Raw genomic sequence first — 21,851 nt, 5'->3', positions numbered from 1 at the left:
GAAGAAGTGCAGTTTTGTGCCTGGGGAAATCCAGGACGAGTTCTCACTGGGCAATCCCAGCTAAAACCGGACGTCCTGTGCAAAGGCCCGGAGACGAGGGGCTTTGCTCCGGATTAGTGGGAAGTGGGGTAGGGGCTGCAAGGACAGAGGACCCACTGAGGGCGTAGGGAAGTGTTTGTCAGATTGTCAGAGAAATCCACCCGTCCCCAGCGGCAATTGATGCCCTCCTGGCTTTGGGGTCTGCAGCCAGCATCCCCTCTCGGCCCGGTGCCCTTGACCTGGGTTAAGCCAGGCAGACAGTGGTCCCCGCTGGCGGCCACAGCCCTGCCCGGCGGCGGGACGTCCCCGACTTGGGCGCAGCCACCTTGGCCTCTGCTCGCTTCTGCGCGTGGATTCTGACTCCCGGGCCCCGCTGTGCGCGCCTCACCCGCCGTGCGCACCGTCCGCGAGAGCCGGTTGCCTCCCGCGGCCGCTCCGGAGCCCGGGGGCGCGATCCGCGGGATCGTCGGCACGCGAGCCCCTCCTCCGTTCCCCGCCCGCCGCCGCGGGGGTCCAGTGAGCGGGCTCGCGGGGCCCGGCCTGGCGGGGGAGGGAGCGCTGGCGGGCGGGGCAGGGGCCCAGGTCCGGGGGCGCTGGCTGGCCGGGCCGGGCCCGGGGGCGGCCGCGGCGCGGGCTGCCGCGCTCGGAGGGGAGGGCGGCGGGCGGGAGGAGGGGCTCCCCGCGCGGGGCAGGGGCGGAGCGAGCGGCCGCGCCGCGGAACCAAGTGAGTTCGCTCCGGAGCCCGCGCCGCCGCCGGCCCGCACCTCGGGCGCCCGCCGCCCCCGCCGCCGCCGCTCGCGCGGGGATGTAGGATGCTGGTGGGCGCCAGGCTCCAGCGGCGGCGGCGGCAGCTGCAGCAGCAGCAGCAACCCCGGAGGCGGCAGCATCTCCTCTGGCCGATGAATGCAGACCCGCAGCCGCCGCCACCCTGGATTTGGATGGTCCCCGGCTCGGCCGGGTTGCTCCGGCTGGGCACCGGGGTCTCGCCCCGACCCTTGTTGCTCGCATCGGCCCAGCCCCTCGCCCCTCCGCTGCTCCCGGGGCTGCCGGGCTGGCCGGCCCCTGGCGAGCCTCTGCTGCCGCTGCTGCCGCTGCCCTCTGCGCCAGACCACGCCGCCGCCGCCGTGCACCACTACCCCGTGCTCCACGGGCAGGTAACGTGTCTCCCGTCCCCGGCCCCGGGCTCGGGGTCGCCGGCTCCCCTCCTGACCCTGGGCGCGGCCCTCGCCCGTCCCAGGGGTCTCTGGCCTTGTGGCTCGCGCTCTTTCCTCCCTCGGTGGCCCTCGGCTCCCCAAACCATCAGGGCGCAGGCTGGCAGCCATGCATTGGCAACAAAGTTCATGCTTCGACGTCCCGTTCTGCCTTCGGCAGTTTTTGCGGTATTTCCTCCGGATCTCTCAGCTGAGCAGTCTGGAGACCCGCACCCCAAGGCCAGAGCGGGGACCTCCTGGCGGCAACTTTCGCCTGGGCCGGGGTCGCTGTCCACAGCGCGGTGCTGAAGTAGCAGCCGCTGGAGCCGAGCGTGGCAGCCGCGTACCGTGGCCGACTTATCGCAGAGAAGTTAATACTTTTACAGTCTCTGCCAGACTTGAAAAGCAAGCTGGGAATCAATAGCTATTTCTGATTCTGATCTGGGTGTTTTTTTTTCCCCCATTTGAAAATAGACTCAGGACAATGCTTAAGAAAATTCAAACCAATGGAAGCCGGCAGGGAAATCCTGCCTTTAATACTGAGAAATGTTACCGGTGATTTCCCCCGCAGCCTGCGTCTGCCTGGGCCTGCCAAATTAGCCAATGCTGTATTGGACTTCAGAAGAGTTTGGCGTTTAAACCTGGAATTAAAAATAAAAAGTGATTGCACCTTTGATTAATGGTGCAACAGAGCAACACAGGCTGGTTTTGGCAAGATCCATTGTTTGCTGTCTAACTATGCAGATGCATTTAAATCAGGGAGTAAAATGTATTTTATTCCAAGGATTGTCCTCATTAGCATATTCAAATGAGCGGTATGTTAGAATACAGCATTTAATTAATTTAATTCCAATATTGTGAGCATTTCTAAAAGATGTTGTTAAACTCCTCCTAAATTAGTCTCTAGAATTAATGATACGTCACATATGTGATACCGGACATTGCATTTTGACGTGTGATGGAGTTGATATGGGGTTTTATGAATAAACGGTAGCTTTTTCAGTTTTTTGAAGGGGTTGTTATATCAGAGTGCCACCACTAGAGGTATATAATGTCAAGGAACTACATTTTTTCTCTTTTTTGGTATAGAACACTGCATTTCTTTCTCGTGTAAATTTAAAAAGAAAAACCCAAAGAACTTAGTATTAATCTTTTAAATATTTTAGTGCTAGATATTTTCTGTTAAATAACAATATTTAGAACCAGAAGAACATTTTCACATAACAGGAAAATAAAAAACACTTTTATGATTTTAAAACAAATAGATAGGGAAGTATTCCACATCACTGAGCAATGATCTTATTAGTTCCCCACTGATGGAGATTCAGGTATTGCATTCGGGAGACTGTCTCCTGAACTGTCTGCCTCGTCTGGCGTTTGCTATTCCAGTCTGTGCACTGGATCTTCAGTTACGTGATAAGCCCACGTACGTTTTCCTTGACTTGGAATCTATTTGCATTTGTGACCCTTGGGGAACTTTGAATCTTAACCCTTTAGCTAGTTTTATTATTAGTCATATTTGTTTTTAAAATAAGTATAATTAATACAAAATGTATTAAAAGGATCATCATGAAATATAGCTCTCTTCTTGCTCTCGAAAAGAATTCAAGAACTATAAAGGGAACACCCCACATTTCACCTTTCCATCTTGGCTTCTCATTATCTCAGAGCAGAAGCCCATTTCTCACTAAGATCTCATGGTTTTGTGCTTAGAGGGTCTTTCTCGATACTACAGACTGTAATGTTGGTAATGCTTTGTGATGATTCAGATATGAAAACTTTTGTGTGTTTTTAAACTTATATTTTAATTTTTAAATTTATATTTTAAATTTAAATGATAAATTTTTATGGTTTTTCTTGACTGGGGAAAGGGAGAGTTTTTCTCATAATCAAATGCATACATTTTTAAATTCCCTTTATAAAAAAGTTACCCCATCATCTTTTGGTACAAATTAGAGTTGATTGATGTAGGCTAATGAGAACTCCCTTCTCTTTTCTTGGGTTTCAGTGGCTGTTTGGTGGCCATTCTCCATCGATAGGACTGTCCCCGCCTTCCACTGTGGAGTTGGTGCCCACTTTCCCACATTTCTGCCCATCTGCTCTTCCACCTCCTATTGGGAAAAGCTGGATAGACAAAAGGATACCTAATTGTAAGGTAAAAATGCAAATGGTTTAGTTGGATAAACGGACTTTTAATTATTAGGTTTCTGGGTGTTTCCATAACAACATGTATTTTCCACATTCTAATTGCAGTAGTGGACCATATAATTGTGGAGGGAAATCCCTTCAGAGTAAGGCCTGTCTGTTCAAAAACACTAGCAGATGGGGAGGGGATCATTTTATTTTAGCTTAAAGAATTTGGATTGCATAGAACAATATAAAATTTACAATTCTGAATCAGAATCTACTGTTTAAATTTTTTAGTTTAAATTTGTAACCATTGATGAATATCTAAACTTAAACATCATATTATTCAGCTATAAATTCTAAAAGCAAGTTTTTCTTGCTATTATTGCTTTGGGTGTTCACCTTTCTGATGGTTTATCTTGGCTTTTGAATTCAAATTTACCGACTACACTTTGTTTACTTGAAAAGTATAAATAAGTAAAGTGGTGACTCTTTCTAGAGCACACTGCTGCTCTCGCTGGGGTGAGTCCTAATCTGTCAACTGGCTGCTGGGCTGAATTAACCAAGTCAGTAGTTGAAGACCAGCCCAGATAACTTTAACTAGAAGATGATTGGTATTGGAGCCACATGGATCTTTAAGTTGTGGAATGATGCTTTTATAGACTCCCTACTTATAGGATCTCCAATATTTGATCCATGTAAGACAAGATGAATATTTTATAGTAGTCTTTAGCTGTCTTAAATGTTATACTTGCTTTCCTCTTGGACAGATCTTTTTTAATAATTCCTTTGCCCTGGACTCAACATGGATATATCCCGAGGAATCAAGATGGCTCCATGGGCATGAGAAGCCTCATTTGTTGGCAAATCAAGTCGCTATGTCCCTGTCCAGGCCAGTTCCTGCCTCCAGGCCTCTTCCCACAATGGTGTTAACACCTCAGCCTATACCAGGTTGGTGCCCAAATAGTGGTGACAATGTGCTTTTTATTTATTTATTTATTTTGCTTGAGCTACAAGTTAGTTTTAGGTATGAAAACTACATTTGTCATTTTACTGAAACAATTCTTTCAGTAAAATATAATTTCTTCTCACAGGCATGATTCTTTTTTATAAAGAAATTGAGTTTGGGGTGGCTCATTCACTGTGCTTTTGGAGTATGGAATCTGTTTTAAGATGAAGAGTTGGCTGATGGGATATGCATAGAGTTGTATTTTTGGTGCTCTATTTTTAGAGTTGGACCAAATCTACTGATTGATAGCTCTTAATAGGGGCACTAATTGATCAGGCAACTTGTTAAAAAAATATTGCTTGTGTGGGGTGCGGTGCATGCGGCAAAGCTCCCTCGCCCACAGGACACAGGCACGCGTACGATTTTCGTGAATTTTATCTTCACATCGGGGGTGATATTGGGAATGGTCTATAAAAATATACTGCTTGGAAGATGGATTTTGTTCTATCTTTGGAGTCTAGTGACCTGAAAGAACATTTGTCCTGGAAGAGATTCTCATGAAATCAGCCTTGGATGAAAGATTGTGTAATAAACCTATATAGTAACAGGAGAATAAAATCATCTTATGAATTTTTAAATTGATTTTTAGAATCACCTTAACACATGATCATGTTATAAAAGCAAATGTTCCTCTTGCCAAAATTATCTTGCAACGCCTTCCATTGTGGAATATTTTATGACTTCAGAATTACATTATCTTCCTGTAATTTCCTACCTCCCAAGTTTGTCTCAATGTGTGTCTGTACAGTTTAGTCATGAGGGTGCGTGAGTGCCTGTGGGTAACACAGTGCTGGTGTAGGAGACGTATTTATTTTCTTCTCTGTTTGCCTACCTTATGTGTTCTAATTGGCTATGGATCTTGTTTGGAAATGAGTCAGGAAGAACAACTCAACTATTTGTGTTTTTCACAGGCCTTAATGATTCTTGACTGAAACATGCCTTCTGTCCTTATAATTATGCATTACTCAGTTATTAAAATCTGAATGAGCATTGCACACACATACATACATTTATAAACATTTTACACTAAGATGATCATGTTTCCTACTTAGTTTAATGATGATAAAAGATGATTAGATAGCATATATTATACAAGGATTCCAAAGTTTTAAATGGCTCTTTTGGTTTATGAAAGAATATTATTTTATTTTCCTAGTGCATTGGCAATAACTGTCACCAAAATGATCGGCAAATTTGGTTTAAAAAATAGTGAAAGTAGTTCAACTGTTCCAACAGAATCTTGGAGTGAATTTTCCTTCCCTCGGCTCCTCTTGGAATATCATATGACATTTTACAGTCTACCTTAATCCTCTTCTTAGAAAATTCATACTGTGAACACGCTGAATATCTGTTTAGTTGAAGGAGCTTATGGCAACTTATCATAGCTTTTCTCTCAAGTGGATATTGTTTACTTACTATTGTGTAGCAAACATTTCACACTTTATTGAAAGCAGGTTTGTGTTAATTTTAGCTTTTGACTTTTTGACTAATCTATTTTAAAGGACAAAATAAAATAATATTTTTTACTAATACAAACGATAATAGAATAACCATTAATTCTAACCCCGCCTACTGGATGTCAAATCTCTGCATTTTTTTTTTTCTTGGACTTAAGAATGTAGCACTTAGAGTTTTACTTATTTTTCGGGAGAAGTCTGTCTGTCTCCAAAGATTATTTAATAACAGCCTGATGCATTTGTTTTGAGATGGACATTTCTGACTTGCTTCATGAAAAGTCTGATTTTTTGATAAGTTGGAGAATTCTCAGAAATTAGTACTCTGGAAAGCTTGCAGATAATGATGTTTCAGTGAATGACAGACCGCATAGACAACGGCGGTCTCATAAGATTAGTACCACACAGCTCAGCTGGGCCGTAGGCTACACCATCTAGGTTTATGTAAGTCACCCTATCATGTTCCCACAAGGACGACATCACCTAACAACGCATTTCTCAGAACGTATCCCCATCGTAAAGTGACTCCTGACTGTACTAATTGTCCCTTAGTCCAAAGAACACACTTAAGGGTTTGTTTGTATGTTATCAACTGCTTAACAGAGAACTTGGGAGAGGGAGCAAGTAAAGAAGGAAGGTGGTGGAAACTACGAGTCAGTTAAAAATTACGTTGTCTCAATTTTACTGAAATTAATGAGACAATATAACTTTATTAAAATATTTTATGTGCAAATTTTCAGATATATTGTTAAAAGTTATTAAAAATTGCTGTTACATTTTTATATCCTATTATGAATAAACTTAAATGTTATGTTTAATTTATGTTTATATTATATTATATATTTATAATATAAAATATGTATATTGTATATAATATAATAATATACAATGTAGAAATATATTATATAACTGATATTTTAAATTGATCAATCTTGTTATAAATTGTTATATTCAGAAGTAGGTAAATGACCTCAAAATCATAGATATAGTTTACTGATCATCCTTCATTTAATCAAAGAAGCACCATCAGGACTCCAAGAGAACCCAGAAAAATGAGTCAAACCCCTTCATTTTAAACAGGGCTAGCGGCTAAGCTCATTTTCCTTTCTTGGATAGGTAGTAATTTTTGTGTAATAATCGTTCTTGGAGTAATGTTGGGTATGCGGCGTTACTTAAGGACAATGGCAATTTGTATCATGAGCTTAAAGAATGTGACACTAGAAAGCGGTTTTGAGTAAGTCTACTTTTGTGGAACTGTGTTAGAGGTCGCAGTGGGTAGAGATATCAGGGCAGGTGACCTGTGAGGCTATTAACATTACAGCACCCCTAATCTGTTGTTGATTAAGAATTAAGAATTAAGAAGACCTGAGGCAAACAGGTCTCAGATAATATGAGCACGGTTTGGATGAATTTGGATGTCATCTAAAATTTAATAGATACTATCAGAAACTTTAGTTTTGATATATATTAGACTCGCTTATGTTGCTGATAGTGATGATCTGCCATTGTATACTCAGATCTGAAAAAAGCTGGCTACTTTTAAGTGTAACAACTGATGGTAAATATTCACATTCTCTTTTGTTTAATGTTAGCACTTTTTTTTTTTTTTTGCTGGGAAAGATTCACCCTGAGCTAACATCTGTCACCAATCTTCCTCTCTCTCTCTTTTTTTTCCTCCCCAAACCCCTGTACATAGCTGCACATTCTAGTCGTAATTACTTCTAGTTCTTCTATGTGAACCACCACCACAGCATGGCTGTTGGCAGACGAGTGGGATGGTTTTGCACCTGGGAACTGAACCTGGGCCACTGAAGCAGAGCATGCCCAACTTTAACCACTAGCCCATCAGGGCTGGCTCAATCTTCACATTCTTGTCTTCACTCAGTAGGCCCAGCTGTCATCGGGCACCTCCTCTGCAGGTTGCTGCAGAGCTGGGGCCACATAAGGCGCTGTTGAAAAGCTCTCGCTTTAATGGGGAATATGCAAGTCGGTAGATGATTGCACAGCCCTGATCATGTGTGCCCGCTGCAGACATCTGCGGAGAGTCTTAGGAGGAGGGTTGTCAGGAAGTGGGGGTGAAGCCACCTGAAACACATCACGAAGACTCAGCAGCACTTTACCAGGGCGGGAAGAGGGGAATGGAATGCCAGATGGAGGGAGTGGATCGTTCAAAGACAGAAACACGGGGGAGAATGTTGTTCCATTGGGTGATCAAACGTGGTTGAGTATGGCTAAGCCACAGGAGTAGACAGGAGTGGTGAGGATGGGGCCGTGGATGGCCCAGCCTTGGGGGTCTCTTCATGCAAGGTGAATCCCATCATCCCGCTGGAGCTGTGTTGTAAGGTCCGGGCTCTCTACGGAGTGTTGTGGAACTTTCCATCACTCCTCGACTCGGGACCCATGGTTCCTTCAGGAAAATGTGAGCTCGTCCTCAATAAGCAGAGCAGCCCAGAGAAGGCAGAGAGTCTTCTCAGTGAAAAATAAATCCAAGCACACAAAAATTTGCAACATTACTATTGAACTAGAAGCTAAGGTCTCCAGTGAATAATTTGGCAGCCTTTTAAGGAATTATCTCTAATTAAGTGTGAATGGGTTGAACTGAGAAAAAACCTAGGACTCATTCATTTCCAGACTGCAGAAACTGATTCAGGGCCAGCCTGCAGGAGGGGCGGGTAGTGTGTCACCCACACGGTCATTCCCTCCTCTTCAGGAGCTTCTCTGCATGTGGGACAAGGCTGTGTCACTGTGCCTCCTCCATCATCATCCCCCTTCTCCCAGGAGGAGGGAAAGGAGGTTGCATTGATCTTAGCATGTGAGGTTCATCTCAAGTAGAGGTGGAGGCAGGGCCAGGGTGGAATCTGCTCTCTAAGGAGTCTCTGTACTCTACTTCTAAAAGTAATAAAGAGTCCTTCAAGCTGTTCAGAAATAAAATCACTTATACTCAGAGTGTCAAGTACTTGGAGGAGAAGAGAATTAATTCAGCCCCCATCCAGTAAAGATACATGAAATACTAGTTTGCTGGAAACTGGAGATTCGTCTGAAAGTTGTCTGTATCCTATTGCCCTTCAGCTTAAGATCAAAGAGCCTGATTCTACTAACATCTTGTTGCAAAAAAAAACCCTGGCTGTGCCTCACCTCATTCAAAGATGACTAAAGAGAGAGAAGGAGAGGAGATGGAAGGTGAGGAGGGGCGCCTGAAAATAGTCTGCTTTCTGAAAGACGCGTTTGCTGAAAAGATGTAGAAGAAAACAGATCTGGGAAAAGGCTTTTGCACAGGAAAAACATGTTATAAACATGTTGGATGAATCAACTTTTGATTTACCTTCATAGGAAAAGAATGAGCTTTATAGAAAAGCAGTAAAGGAAAAACAAAAGGGAGCTGGCCCAGATGCAAAGAGATATGGAAAGAGTTTGAAGAAATGAGAAAAGATGCAAGGAAACTTGAAAACTGGCAATTAAAACATTAAAGAGAAGAACTGATTCTGGACCTAATGATGGAAGACAACAGAAAAATTAGCTTACGTAGCTGTGGCAACAAAAAAGAGGTGATAATAATGAGAGAAGGTGGTGTAAAATAGAAAGCGAACAACATATCTGCATTCATTTGACTGCTTAAAACAAATAGAATGCAGTGGAAGTATTGAATGTGGCAAAGCCGTGGACCTGCTCACTAAACGGGGGAATTCTGTGAGTGGGAGAGGCCCTACTTGATGGACTCAGAAGTGGACATGGCTCCAGATCACTCCACAGTCTTAGATGTGATTACTCCATGGGGAACCTCAGAGAAGTATGAGGAAAGTGTCAGTGATGGAAGAAACGTGTTCCCAACAAGAAAGTCTTACATCTGCACAAGCAAGGAAAGACACTCTCAGATAAGCAGTGGGTTGACTTTGTCACATCTAATGTTTTCACTTCAAATTCTACTTTGTGTAAAGTTAATGTTGTGGGCCAGCCCCAGTTGGCCTAGTGGTTAAGTTCACCATGCTCTGCTTTGGTGGCCCGGGTTTGGTTCCTGGGCACCAAGCTACACCACTCATCTGTTAGCAGCCATGCTGTGGTGGTGGCTCCATAAAAAAAAAAAGAATAGGAAAAATGGCAATGGATATTAACTCAGAGCCACTCTTCCTCAGCCAAAAAAAAAAAAAAAAAGAGGTTGATGTTGCTACCACTGTACCTTTCTATTTTGTCTTTATTTGTCTTATCTTTTGTTTGAAGCTTGGGAGAATTGTTTAAAAGCACAGTCTCTGCCTTTGCCTTTTAAGAATGTGGTTTAGCATACTTATATTGATTTCCTATTTTTGTATTTCTCTGTCATGTTATTATATCCTGATTTTTATTTTTTTTTTTGTCATTCCTTTTAGTCTGATTTATCCTTTTTCTGGGCCGCTAATGTTTTGTTTGGTGTTGTTTACTTTTGTTTATATGCTTATTTGGAATGCCTTCATACTGATCCCATTTTCTCAAGCAATTATCAGTAAGATTTAAAAAACAGCCTTGAACTTATGTTTCCTCTAATTTTCAAATCATGACAGCACTATCACTTTAGAATCCTTTCTCAAATATGCGAAATTTGGGAAAAGTTTATCTCATAAAAATGTATTTTTTTCTCAATTTTCTCAGCTAATTGAGAAATTAATCTAAAGCAATAACTAAGAATGGGAAAATCAGGTTTCAAAGTATCTGTAATTATCAACAATTTCTGTCAATCACGTAGAATATATGTGAACATTTGCTAATTTGGTTACAGAAATGAATGAAAAATTCAAAGCAATTTTCTTGATGGAGAAGAGATTATCATAATAATTATAATCCAAATACATAACTTCAAATATGTTCATAAAATTGAGAAGAGGACTGTAAAATTCCTCAACTTTGTTAAAAGAAGCAGAAACGCTAGAAAACAGTGACACACAAAGCCCAGATAACAAGGTTATCTAAGACAGAGATGGGACCAGGACTCCTTCCCACTAACCAGCCTAGCAAGTTGGAGTGGAAAGCAACAGACATTTGCCACTGGTGCCAGGGCAGGACATGGAGAGTGACCCTTTTGTGTGGTGCAAGAATATAGGGATGGCTGAAAGCTGAGGGAGGGGGGCACACATATTAACGAAGACTGTCAGACACCCCACATCTTACCCTAAGCAGAAGCATTGTTAAAGCATTTTGAAGCCTGTAGGGCATTGAAGGCAATCATAGCTACAAAATCGAAATCCAGGTCAATTCCTGAATACACTGACACACCTCATTCACTAACAGCTTAATGGAGGAAAAGTCGTGCCCATTTCCAGGAGAAAATCCTGTTTACCTCATTCTCTATTGCTCTACTCATGATGTCTGGTGTTCAGTAAAAACGTTACAAGACACACAAAGAAAGAAGAAATGGTAAACCATTGTCAAGAGATAAAATAATCAACAGAACCTGATCCTAAGATGGCACAGATGTTGGAACTATCAGACAGGGACTGTGAAATAACTATGGTTAAAATATTAATGAGTCTAATGGAAAAGGAGGGCAATGTGCATGAATAGATTGAGAATTTCATCATAGACGTGGAAATATAAGAGAGTCAAATTGAAATACTAGAAAAAAGAGACATAGTATCAGAAATGAAGAATTACTTTGATGGACTCATGAGTAGATATGACACAGCCAAGGAAAGAATGAGTGAACTTAAAGATAAGTCAATAGAAATTACCTAAATTGTAATGCAAAAAGAAAACAGTGAAAAATGGAGCATGCTTTCCCAGAGCTATGAGATAATATCAAATGGTTTAACATCCATATAATTGAAGTCTCAGGAGAAGGAGAGAGAACATGGTAGAAAAAAATATTTTGATACCTAAATACCAAAGGTGATAAAAAAATGATGAAAGTGATCAAAACATGGATCTGAGAGACTCAGTGAACCCCAGGCTGAAAACCTGCAAAAGCAAAAAACCAGCTCCAAACTGAAAGCTGTACAAATCACACTCACACTTCTGCCTCAAAGATGAAGAGCAAATCTTGAAGACAGACTGAGAAGAAAGACACATTGCACAGATAGGAATGAAGTTTAAAACTTCAGGAGTTTTATTGTCAGAATTTGTCCTCAACAAAAGGCAACAAAGTGACATCTTTAAAGGACTGAAATAAAAATCTCGTGGTGAAGGACCAAGCAAAAACAGTGATCAAAAACTAGGGTGAAATAGAGATTTTTTCCCAAACAAACTAAAGCTGAAAAGACTTCATAGTCAGTAGACCTGCAGTTCAAAACATTAGAAAGAAGTTTATCAAGAAAGAGTGATATGATGGCAGAGAGCACCTTACATCTGCGCAAAGAAATAAGGAGTGTTATAAATGGAATGCATTCAGGTGAAATATTTATTTTCCTAGTTTTTAATTACTCTAAAATATAACTAACTGTATAAGGAATAAAAAGTAGCTCCGTAGTATGTGCATATATACATGTAAAATCGAAATAATGCCAACACTCACAGAAGGTGGGGGAAGGAAGTGGAGATAGAGAGCTGCGAGGCTCTCACACCATTCACTAAGTGGTATGATATCATTTGAAGGTGAACTCTAATAAACTAAAACACATATTGTAAAGCATACAGCAAGCACTTAAAAATTAAAAAGAGTGGTGACTAATAGAACAATAGAGGAGATAGAATTGGAATCGTAACAAATACTCAACACAAAATCAGGTCAGAAAAAGAGAACACAGGATCAAAGCACAGAGGGACAAACGTTAAAAAAAACCCAAAACACCTAACAACTACAAGATGGTAGATTTAAATACAAAGGTGTAAACTCTCTCATTAAAAGGAGAGCTTGTAAGGTTTTCATCCTCAAATATATAATGTCCACAGGGGAGTCATTTTTAATATAAATATATAGAATAGATAAAAGTAAATACATGGAAAAGATATAGCAGGCAAATACAAATTAGAAGAAAGCTGGAGGGACTGTGTTAATATGAGACAAATTAGAATTCAGAACAAGTGTTACAGGGAGGAGGAGGGGCATTACATAGCTAAAAATGCATAATTAAAAACATGCCAAGAAGGCATGACAATTCTAAATGTGTGTGCGTCTAATGAAAGAGCTTCCACTGAACAGGAAATAGACAGAGCCACAATTATATTTGGAGATTTCAGTACTCATCTCTCAGTAATTAATAGAGCAAGGAGGCAGAATATTAATAAGGACTTATAGAACTTACACAATACTCTCCATCAAGGTGATTAAATTGACATTTATAGAACACTCTACTTAACAACAACAGAATAGATATTTTTTGTCTTCCTCTGGAACATTCACCTACACAGACCGTGTTCCAGGCCGTAACACAAATCAACATATTTTAAATAATTAAAAATGTACACAATTTGTTCTTTGGCCACAATATAGTTGTCACAAATCAATAACAGAGAAATATACAGATAAATCTCCAAATATCTGGAAACTAAAAAAACTCCCAAGTAACACATGGACCAAAGGGGAAGTGACAGAGGAAATTAGAAAATATTTTGAGATGCATGAAAATGAAAATCAATATTGAAAAATTCTTGCGGAATATAGCTAAAGCAGAGTTTGGATGGAAGTGTAGAGCACTAAAATGTCTATATTAAAAAAGAAGAAATTCTCAATAAAATACTAGCAAACTGAAGTCAACAGCACATTAAAAGGATCCTGCACGTGACCAAGTGGGATTTATCCCTCTGGTGCGAGGATGTTTCAACATATGCAAATCGATAACTGTGATACAGCACAGTAATAAAATGAAAAATAAAAATCATATGATCATCTCAATGGAAGAAAGAGCATTTGACAAAGTTCAACATCCTTTAACAACTAAATAAAATCCTTAACAAATTGGGTATAGAGGGAACACACCTGAAAATAATAAAGGCCATATACAACGGATCCACAGCTAACACCATACTCAACAGCGAATGGTTGAAATATTTTCCTCTAAGAGCAGGAACAAGATAAGGGTGCCCACTCTCACCACTCTTATATATCACAGTACTGGAAGCGATAGCTACAGCGATCAGGCAGAAAAAGAAATAAAAGACATTAAAATTGGAAGCAAGAAGTAAAATTGTCCTAGAAGAAAATATAGGGAAAAAGCTTCTTGACATTGGTCTTGGGAACATTTTTTTTGGATATGACAACCAAAAGCTCAAGCAATAAAAGCAAAAATCAACAAGTGGAACTACATTAAAACAAAAGGCTTCTGGGCAGCAGAAGAAATAATATGCAAAATGAAAAGTCAGCCTATGGGATGGGAGAAAATATTTGCAAACCATATATTTATAAAGGGTCAATATCCAAAATATATAAAGAACTCATATACCTTAATAGCAAAAAAAGTACAGTCGTCTTAAAAAATGGGCAGGGGAACTGAATAGACATTTCTCCAAAAAAGATATACAGATGGTCAACATGTACATGGAAAGGTGTTCAATATCACTAATCATCAGGGAAACGCAAATCAAAACCGCTATGAAATGTCACCTCACACCTGTTGGAATGGCCACCATCAACAAGATAAGAGATAAGTGTTGGCCAGGATGTGGAGAAAAGGGAACCCTTGTGCACTGTTGGTGTGGATGTAAATTGGTGCACCCCCTGTGGAAAACAGTATGGAAGTTCCACAAAATATTAAAAATAGAACTACCATATGATCTAGCAATCTCACTTCTGGATATATATCCAAAGGAAATGAAAACAGGACATGGAAAAAATGTCTGCACTTCCATGTTTATTGCAGCATTATTCACAACAGCCAGACGTGGAAACAACCTAAGGGGCCATCTATGAATGAATGGACAAAGAAAATGTTATATATATAGTGGAATATTATGCAGCAACAAGAAATAAATCCTCCCCTTTGGGACAGCACAGAAGGACCTTGAGGGCATTACGCTAAGATAAGTCTGACAGAGAAAGACAAATACTGTCTGGCCTCGCTTATATATGGAATCTAAAAAAGAGCTGATCTCCTAGAAACAGAGAGTGGAGTGGTGGTTACCAGGGGTTGAGGATAGGTGGAGGGAAGGAGGAGATGCTGGTCAAAGGGTCCAAACTCCCAGTTATAAGATGAACGAGTTCCCGGGATCTAATGCACAGCATGGTGATTATAGTCTACAAAACTGTACTGTATACATGAAAGTTGCTATCTTAAATGTTCCCACCCAAAAAAGAAAAAAACAAATGAAAAGAAGAAAGGTTTCAAATCATTGATCTAAGCTTCCATGTTAAGAAACTAGAAAAGAGGGAACTAATTAAACTGAACCAAGCAGAAGGAAGGAAGTAGTAAAGATAAGAGCAGAAATCAAAGAAATTAATAACAGAAAAATAGAAAGCAAATCAAGGAAACCAAAAGCCTTTTTTTTTTTTCCAGAAAGATCAATATAATTGACAAACCCCTGGCTATAGAGAATAAGAAAAAAAGAGGGAGAAAGCAGATTATTGATGTCAGAAATGAGAAAAGAGACACCACTGTAGATCTTAACACTAAAAATATAACAGGAAAATGTTATAAACTACCTCATGTCAATAATTCAACAGCTTACATGAAATAGGCGAATGCCTCATAAGTCACAAGCTACCTGTGCTCACTCAAGAAGAAACAGAAACCATGAATACCACTATACCTAATGAAAACATTGAATTCATAATTTCAATCCTTCCAACAGAGAACACCTCAGGCCCAGAAAGCTTTACTGGAGTTCTCCAAATATTTAAGGAAAAAATTTGTTCAGAAAATAGAAGTGGGAATAACATTTCCCAAGATGGAGGTCAGTGTTCCTCTGATACAAAAACCAAATAGATATTACAAAGAAAGTCAGTTACAGACCGATATACGTCATAAGCATAGATGCAAAAATCCTCAACATGACATTAGTAATATATAAAAGTGATATACATCATGACCAAGTGGGATTTTTTCTAGGAATGCAATGCTGGTTCTACATTAGAAAATAAATGTTATTTCCTTTATCAAAAGAGTAAAGAATAAAAACAATGTGATCATTTCAATAGTTGCAGAAAATGCATCTGTCAAACTCAACATCTATTCAGATTAAAACAAACAAACAAAACCTCTAAGTTAACTCGGAATTAAAGGGGACTTCCTCAAACTGACAAAGGATGTGTACGACAGAGCCGCAGCTAACCTTGCATATAATAGTGAAGGCCTGATGCTTTCTCTCTAAGATGGAGAACAAGGCAAAGATTTGTGCTTTTACCATCCTATGTAAAATTGTACTGGAATCCCTAACCAATGAAATAAGGAAAATGAAAAAAAAAAAAAAAAGAATGAAAAGCATATAGGTTGGTAAAGAAGAAATAAAGCTTGTTTCCATATGCAGACAAAATCGTTGCCATGCAGATCATCTCGAAGAGTCTACCGAAAGCTACTAGTACCAATAAGAGAGTTTAGCAAGGTTGCAGGATACAACATCAGTGTGAAAATTCACACTGTTAATGAACAGCTGGAAATATAAGATGGCAATATCATTAAAGCACCAAAAGAATGAAATATTTATGGATTAACTTAACAAAATCTGTATGCTGAAAATTATAAAACTTTGATTAGAGAAATCAAAGACAGTAATAAATGGAGAGATATCTTGTATTATGGGGCGGGAAACCTCAGTAGTGTTCAGATGTCAGTTCTCTCTGAATTGATCTATAAATTCCTGTAATCCTGAACAAAAGCCCAGTTTTGTAGAAATTGACAAGCCAGTTCTATAAGTGACATGGAAAGCCACAGGAATGGCATAATAGCCACAAGAGTCTTGAAAAAGAACAACAAATGTGGAGGACTCGTACATAACTGATTTAAATGCTTATGATAAAGCTGCAAGAATTAAGGCTTTGTGCAATTGGCAAAGCATAGGAACAAAGATCGATAGAACATAGTAATAGACCTTCCAGAAATAGACACACACATATATGGTCAATTGATTTTTGACAAAGGCACAAAGGCAATTCAGTAGAGAAAAGCTTGCCTTTCCAATAAATGGTTTTGGAACAATTGTACATTCATTTTTGAAATAAATAAACCTTGACCGACACCTTATATCATATACAAAAATTAACTCAGAATAGATTATAGACCTAATTATAAAGCCAAAAACCCCAACCAAACATGCTAGAACTTCTCAAGGAAAACATAAAGAAAATTTTGTGACCTTGGATTGGGCAAAGATTTTTTTAGATGTGACACCAAAAGCATGAACCATAAAAAAAAAGGCATTGATAAGTTAGACTTCATCAAAATTGAAAGCTCTTGCTCTTGAAAGGATTTTTAATCAAATAAAAAGAAAAGCTGCATAGTGGGAGAAAATATTTGCAAAATATAAATCTGATAAAGAATTGATATGCAGAATATATAAAGAACTCTCATAGGCCAATAATAGGAAAACATCAACCCAACAAAAATGGCCAAAATATATGACAGATGTGTCAGCCACAAAGATACATGGATGTCAAATGAGCATAGGAAAATATGCTGAACAGTATCCATCATTAGGGAAAGGCTAATTCAATCCTTAATGAGGGTCCCTCCACACCTGTTAGCATGGCTGGAATTTAAACACTGCAGTACCAAGTGCCTGTGATGACACGGAACAGCTGGAACTTTCTTAACTCGGTGGTGGGGATGCAACATGATATGGTTATTTTGGAAATTGGTTTGGCGGTTTCTTGTAAACATACTTGTATCATACGCTCAGTAATCACTTTCCTAAGTATTTACCCAAGAAAAATAAAGAGATATGTCCACACAGAAACCTGTACACAACTGTTTGCTGTTTCCTTATTTGTGAGTGACACTACCTGGGAACAATCCAGATACCCATTAGCTGGTGAATGGATCAACAAACTTGCACACGTCCTAATGGACTGTGACAGAAAGAACGAGGCAGCAACACGGCCCCATCCCAACAGCATTCTGCTGAGTGAAGGAATCTGGGATGAAACACTTGTATCCTGTGTGGTTCCCTTTTCATGACTTCAGGGAAAGCAGAACTGCAAGAACAAGAACACTGTGGTTTCCAGGGTTGGGCTGGGAGCAGGGTATTGACTGCAGGGGCAGACGGCAGGTTTTGGCGTTGGGCACAGTTATCTGATTGTGGTGGTTATCTGAGTGGTTGCATTTGTTAAAATTCAGAGAACTGTACACCTAAAAGGAGTGCATTCCACTGTACGTAAGTTATACCTGAATGCACCTAATGTTTTCTTAAAAAAGAAAGACTTAGGAGGCATACCCATAAAATGTGTGGATTTTATTGAACCTGGTTTGAACAAACCAAACAAAAAAATTGTGTCAGCTGGAGAAATCTGAACACTGAATAAGTATTTAATAATTTAAGGAATTACTGGTAGTTTTATTAATTTGAAGGTGATATGAAAGTTCTATGCTTATGCTTTTAAAAAGAACCCTCATATTTTAGAGGTATGTACTGAAACATACAAGGATGGAATAAAATCATGCCATGAGGTTACTTCAGAATCATGTAGGTGTGGGAGGGGGGAGAGTGAGTGTAAAGATGACTTTAAAGATACGCCCAGCAGCTTGGAAGTTAAAAGAATACCAAAAAATAAACGAATGAAATAGAAATCAATATTATAAAAGTGAGCCTTTCATAAAATAACCAAACGTGACGTGCACATGTTAGAAGTGGTAAGTTTCAGCCAATTGTGCTACAAGGCAAATCTGAAGCCCAAGATGGGGATGATGTTGACTATGAAAGCAGGGGCGCAGCAGAAATTAGCTTTCAAATCAATGCATTAGAAAGTTAGAGAAAATTAAGGAAAATATGAGGAGGCAAATGATAAAACTAAAGGCAGATAGCCATAGTTTTAAAAACAGAAATAAATTAAATTGATTAAAAATGCTTTCACCACCTGTAGTCAGAAAAAAGAAACACATTAAGTGAGACATCTCTGCTCAATATTGGTAATTTTTTTATAATTAGATGAGCTGTTTTCTGGGAGAGAATGAGCTATTCAACTTGAATCAAGCAGGGGCAGCTGCATCACTGCCTGCCGGTCTTCAGCCTCTCCTGACGGGCCGCGTGCTCAGAGAGCCCAGCCTCACCTGTCCCCTTACCTGAGGCCCCCCCTCCCCCAACACCCTGACACGTCACAGGTTTTACTGGTATCATCTCCCAAACTTCAAGAAGAATCTTCTCCTGATACAGTTTGTTTCAGAACATCAAAAATGGTGAAATGCTCAGATAGATTAGGAAGTTGGTTATCGATTTTACCAATGTTTCGAAAAATAGGAAAAAAAAAAGCAGCAAATAAATTATATGGACAGATCTCAGTTGTAGAGGTGGCTGTAAAAATCCTAAAAATATTACTGAAAATTGAGCAGGATGGTAACAATAACATCTACCAGAGTTCAGTGGAGTGTGTTTCATGGTTGCAGAAATTATGTAATAGTAAGAAAGGCCGGGACAACAACATCACACCTGTGGATTTAGTAAGAGAAAATGCATTCTTTTCATTGTACCATGGGAAGAGGCAATGTTTGACAAAATGCAACAGCCATTTGTTAAATCAGAAGACTAATGACTGAAGTGCAATTCTTCAACACGGTTTTAATATTTATCCCCAAACTGCCACATCACATGGCAAACGTCATTGTCACTCCCAAGATGATCAGTCACTATTCATCTCCTTTTACTGTTTTCTGGAAGCTGCAGCCTATGCAATAAGAAATGAAACAGAAATCTGAAACACCACTTGAAGTTTACACACTTTTACATTTATAAAACTCACGACATTCAACTTAAAAACGCTCAGAATTAAAAAGACGGTTGAGCAAAATGGATTGAGAAAATATTAATGTACAAAAGGTACTATATATCCTACACATTAACAGTTATTTAGATATTGCAATGGAAGAGAGAGTCTTCACACAGCATGGAAAATGCCCAACTACTGGGCCACAACCATCAATATGGGCAGACGGATCGCAACTTCACTTACGTGTGAAACCTAAAGGAAGAAAGCTAAGAATTTGCTGAGAATGATATTTTTCAACTGAAGAGACTCGCTATTGGCTTGGATAGGATAATGCAATGCAACATTAATTAATGTATATAATACATTGCTAGTTATATTACTGTTTTCAAGTGTGAGAAAATCATTTCATAGTTTGATCATGGAATAAACATGAGATGAACAAATATATACTTTCAAAAAAATCTAAAAGGGCGATTTAACTTACTGTAAAGTTACAACAGTTTTTAAAAATGTGGCACTGATGTATTAATCTGCATATAGATTAATTCAGTGAGTTTTAAGAGGATTGCTATACAGCACAACGTTCTAATACCATAGTAAAAATAGGCAGACATGAACAGATGACTCAAAATAATCATAAATGATCACTGTGCAATATGTCATTTACTCACAAGTGATTCAGTGAATGCAGATTTAAACCACCAAGTGTCTCAACTGTCTGTGAGGCTAGAAAATTGTCTGTGGCTAGAAAATTGGTTATGTGGGTTATGATCCATCGATATTAAAACATGAAGAGTCTTCCACCGTTAAGCAAGTCACATTTGGAAGATGATTTAGACAAAAGAAAATACTCTTATTTTGTTTTAGTAAGTTTCTAAAAGCAGGTTACAAGCTGTGTGAACAGGATGATCCCAATTTTGAGAGCACCATACACACACACACTCACACTCACGGATAAAAGATAGAAGGAAACATAGCAAAATGTTAGTCGTAGTTGTATCTGGATGCTGGGGTGAGAGGGTAGTTTTATTTCCAACTGTATAATATCTTTTATTTTTCATTTTTAATGAGCATGTGTCACATTTATAGTCAGAAAAAATGCCACAAAATACATAAAAATGCTTTTTTCTTCTTCATGCCATTAAAAATGAGAATATAACCTGCTGCCACAGCCTCTCATCCGCCACATAACACTGGCAGAATGAAGGTAATGGAGTTGTGTCCGTCCATCCCACAAAGAAATGGCCGTGCTAAGGCAACACGTGAGATATATATATATATATATATATATATTTTTTTTTTTAACCACTCGTCATCTGGGGACGGAGCTGTGCTCCATCTTGTAGTCACAGCTAGACTTCTGGAAGAACCTTGGGAAGAGGCTTTGATTTCCTCCTTGGACACATAACGCTGGGGATCCTTGGGATCTGGCGCAGGCAGCAGCACCACCTTCTCTGACAGTGAGTGTCCCCACAGGACACCCATCCTGAGCAGTTGGGTCTGTCCTCACCTGAGATCGCGTGTCCAGGTGCTGGCGATGAGGTGGGGTGAGGTGGGGGTGGAGGAATAAAATGGAAGTAGAGCTAATAGCTCCCAGGCAAGGATCAGCCTGACTTACTAGGAAATGAAACTGTGATGTCACGGCTGTTTCTTGAGCTCAGCTCTCAAGCTGGGCAGGCTGGTGCCCAGGGATTTCTGGAGTAAGAGGATAAACAGATAAATCTTTTGGGGTCCCCAGATTTACTTAGAGAGTTGGGGGAGACATGTAGCTTTTATATGATGGGAAACAGATGTTTTAGTAGAAGTTGCAAGTGAGTTTGACTCTTAGAAATAACAAGAGGTCCTCAAGAGCCTTTCAGGCTTGTGGCGACCGGTGTGGGGTCTGCCCTTCACCCAGCTGGTGGATTCCTGATTCCCTCCAGTTCCAGAGAGAACCGTGTGGGAAAATCCAAGAAGTACTGTAAATTATGCCATTTGGAAGAAGTCACAAAAATGCCTGTATATGAAAAACATTTATCCAAATGCTTCTTCTAATGAGTTGCTTAAATTCTGCTTTTAAAGATGTGACATCCCAGCACAGAGGGCTTGGGTTCAAAATGACCCCGCCACGTGCTAGCTGTGGGAGCGTTATTAACCTCTTTGCACCTCAGTTCTCTCATCTATAAAGTGGGATTATTTCAATAATTCAGTGCATTATTATTATAATACTAGAAATGATATAAATGGCTAACATCTCCACAGCATCTTTGATGCCAGCACTATCCAACTGCTTTACACAGATA

At 39.8% G+C, this 21,851-nt stretch overlaps 1 protein-coding gene across 1 annotated transcript in view; it reads left to right on the top strand.

Moving 5' to 3' along the window:
* The first annotated feature begins 790 nt into the window (after positions 1–790).
* Positions 791–21,851, top strand: part of TCERG1L (transcription elongation regulator 1 like) — a 222,220-nt gene continuing 201,159 nt past the window's right edge. The window contains exons 1-3 of the mRNA XM_046655503.1: positions 791–1,193; positions 3,238–3,384; positions 4,127–4,307. Coding sequence (XP_046511459.1) covers positions 852–1,193; positions 3,238–3,384; positions 4,127–4,307 — 670 coding nt within the window. The 5' untranslated portion in view covers positions 791–851. The remainder of the gene's footprint in view (positions 1,194–3,237; positions 3,385–4,126; positions 4,308–21,851) is intronic.

This window comes from Equus quagga, chromosome 2, assembly GCF_021613505.1.
Source record: "Equus quagga isolate Etosha38 chromosome 2, UCLA_HA_Equagga_1.0, whole genome shotgun sequence".
Lineage (NCBI taxonomy): Eukaryota > Metazoa > Chordata > Mammalia > Perissodactyla > Equidae > Equus > Equus quagga.
The sequence above is the reverse complement of the archived record's forward strand: the minus strand, read 5'-3'. Positions and strand labels throughout refer to the sequence as shown.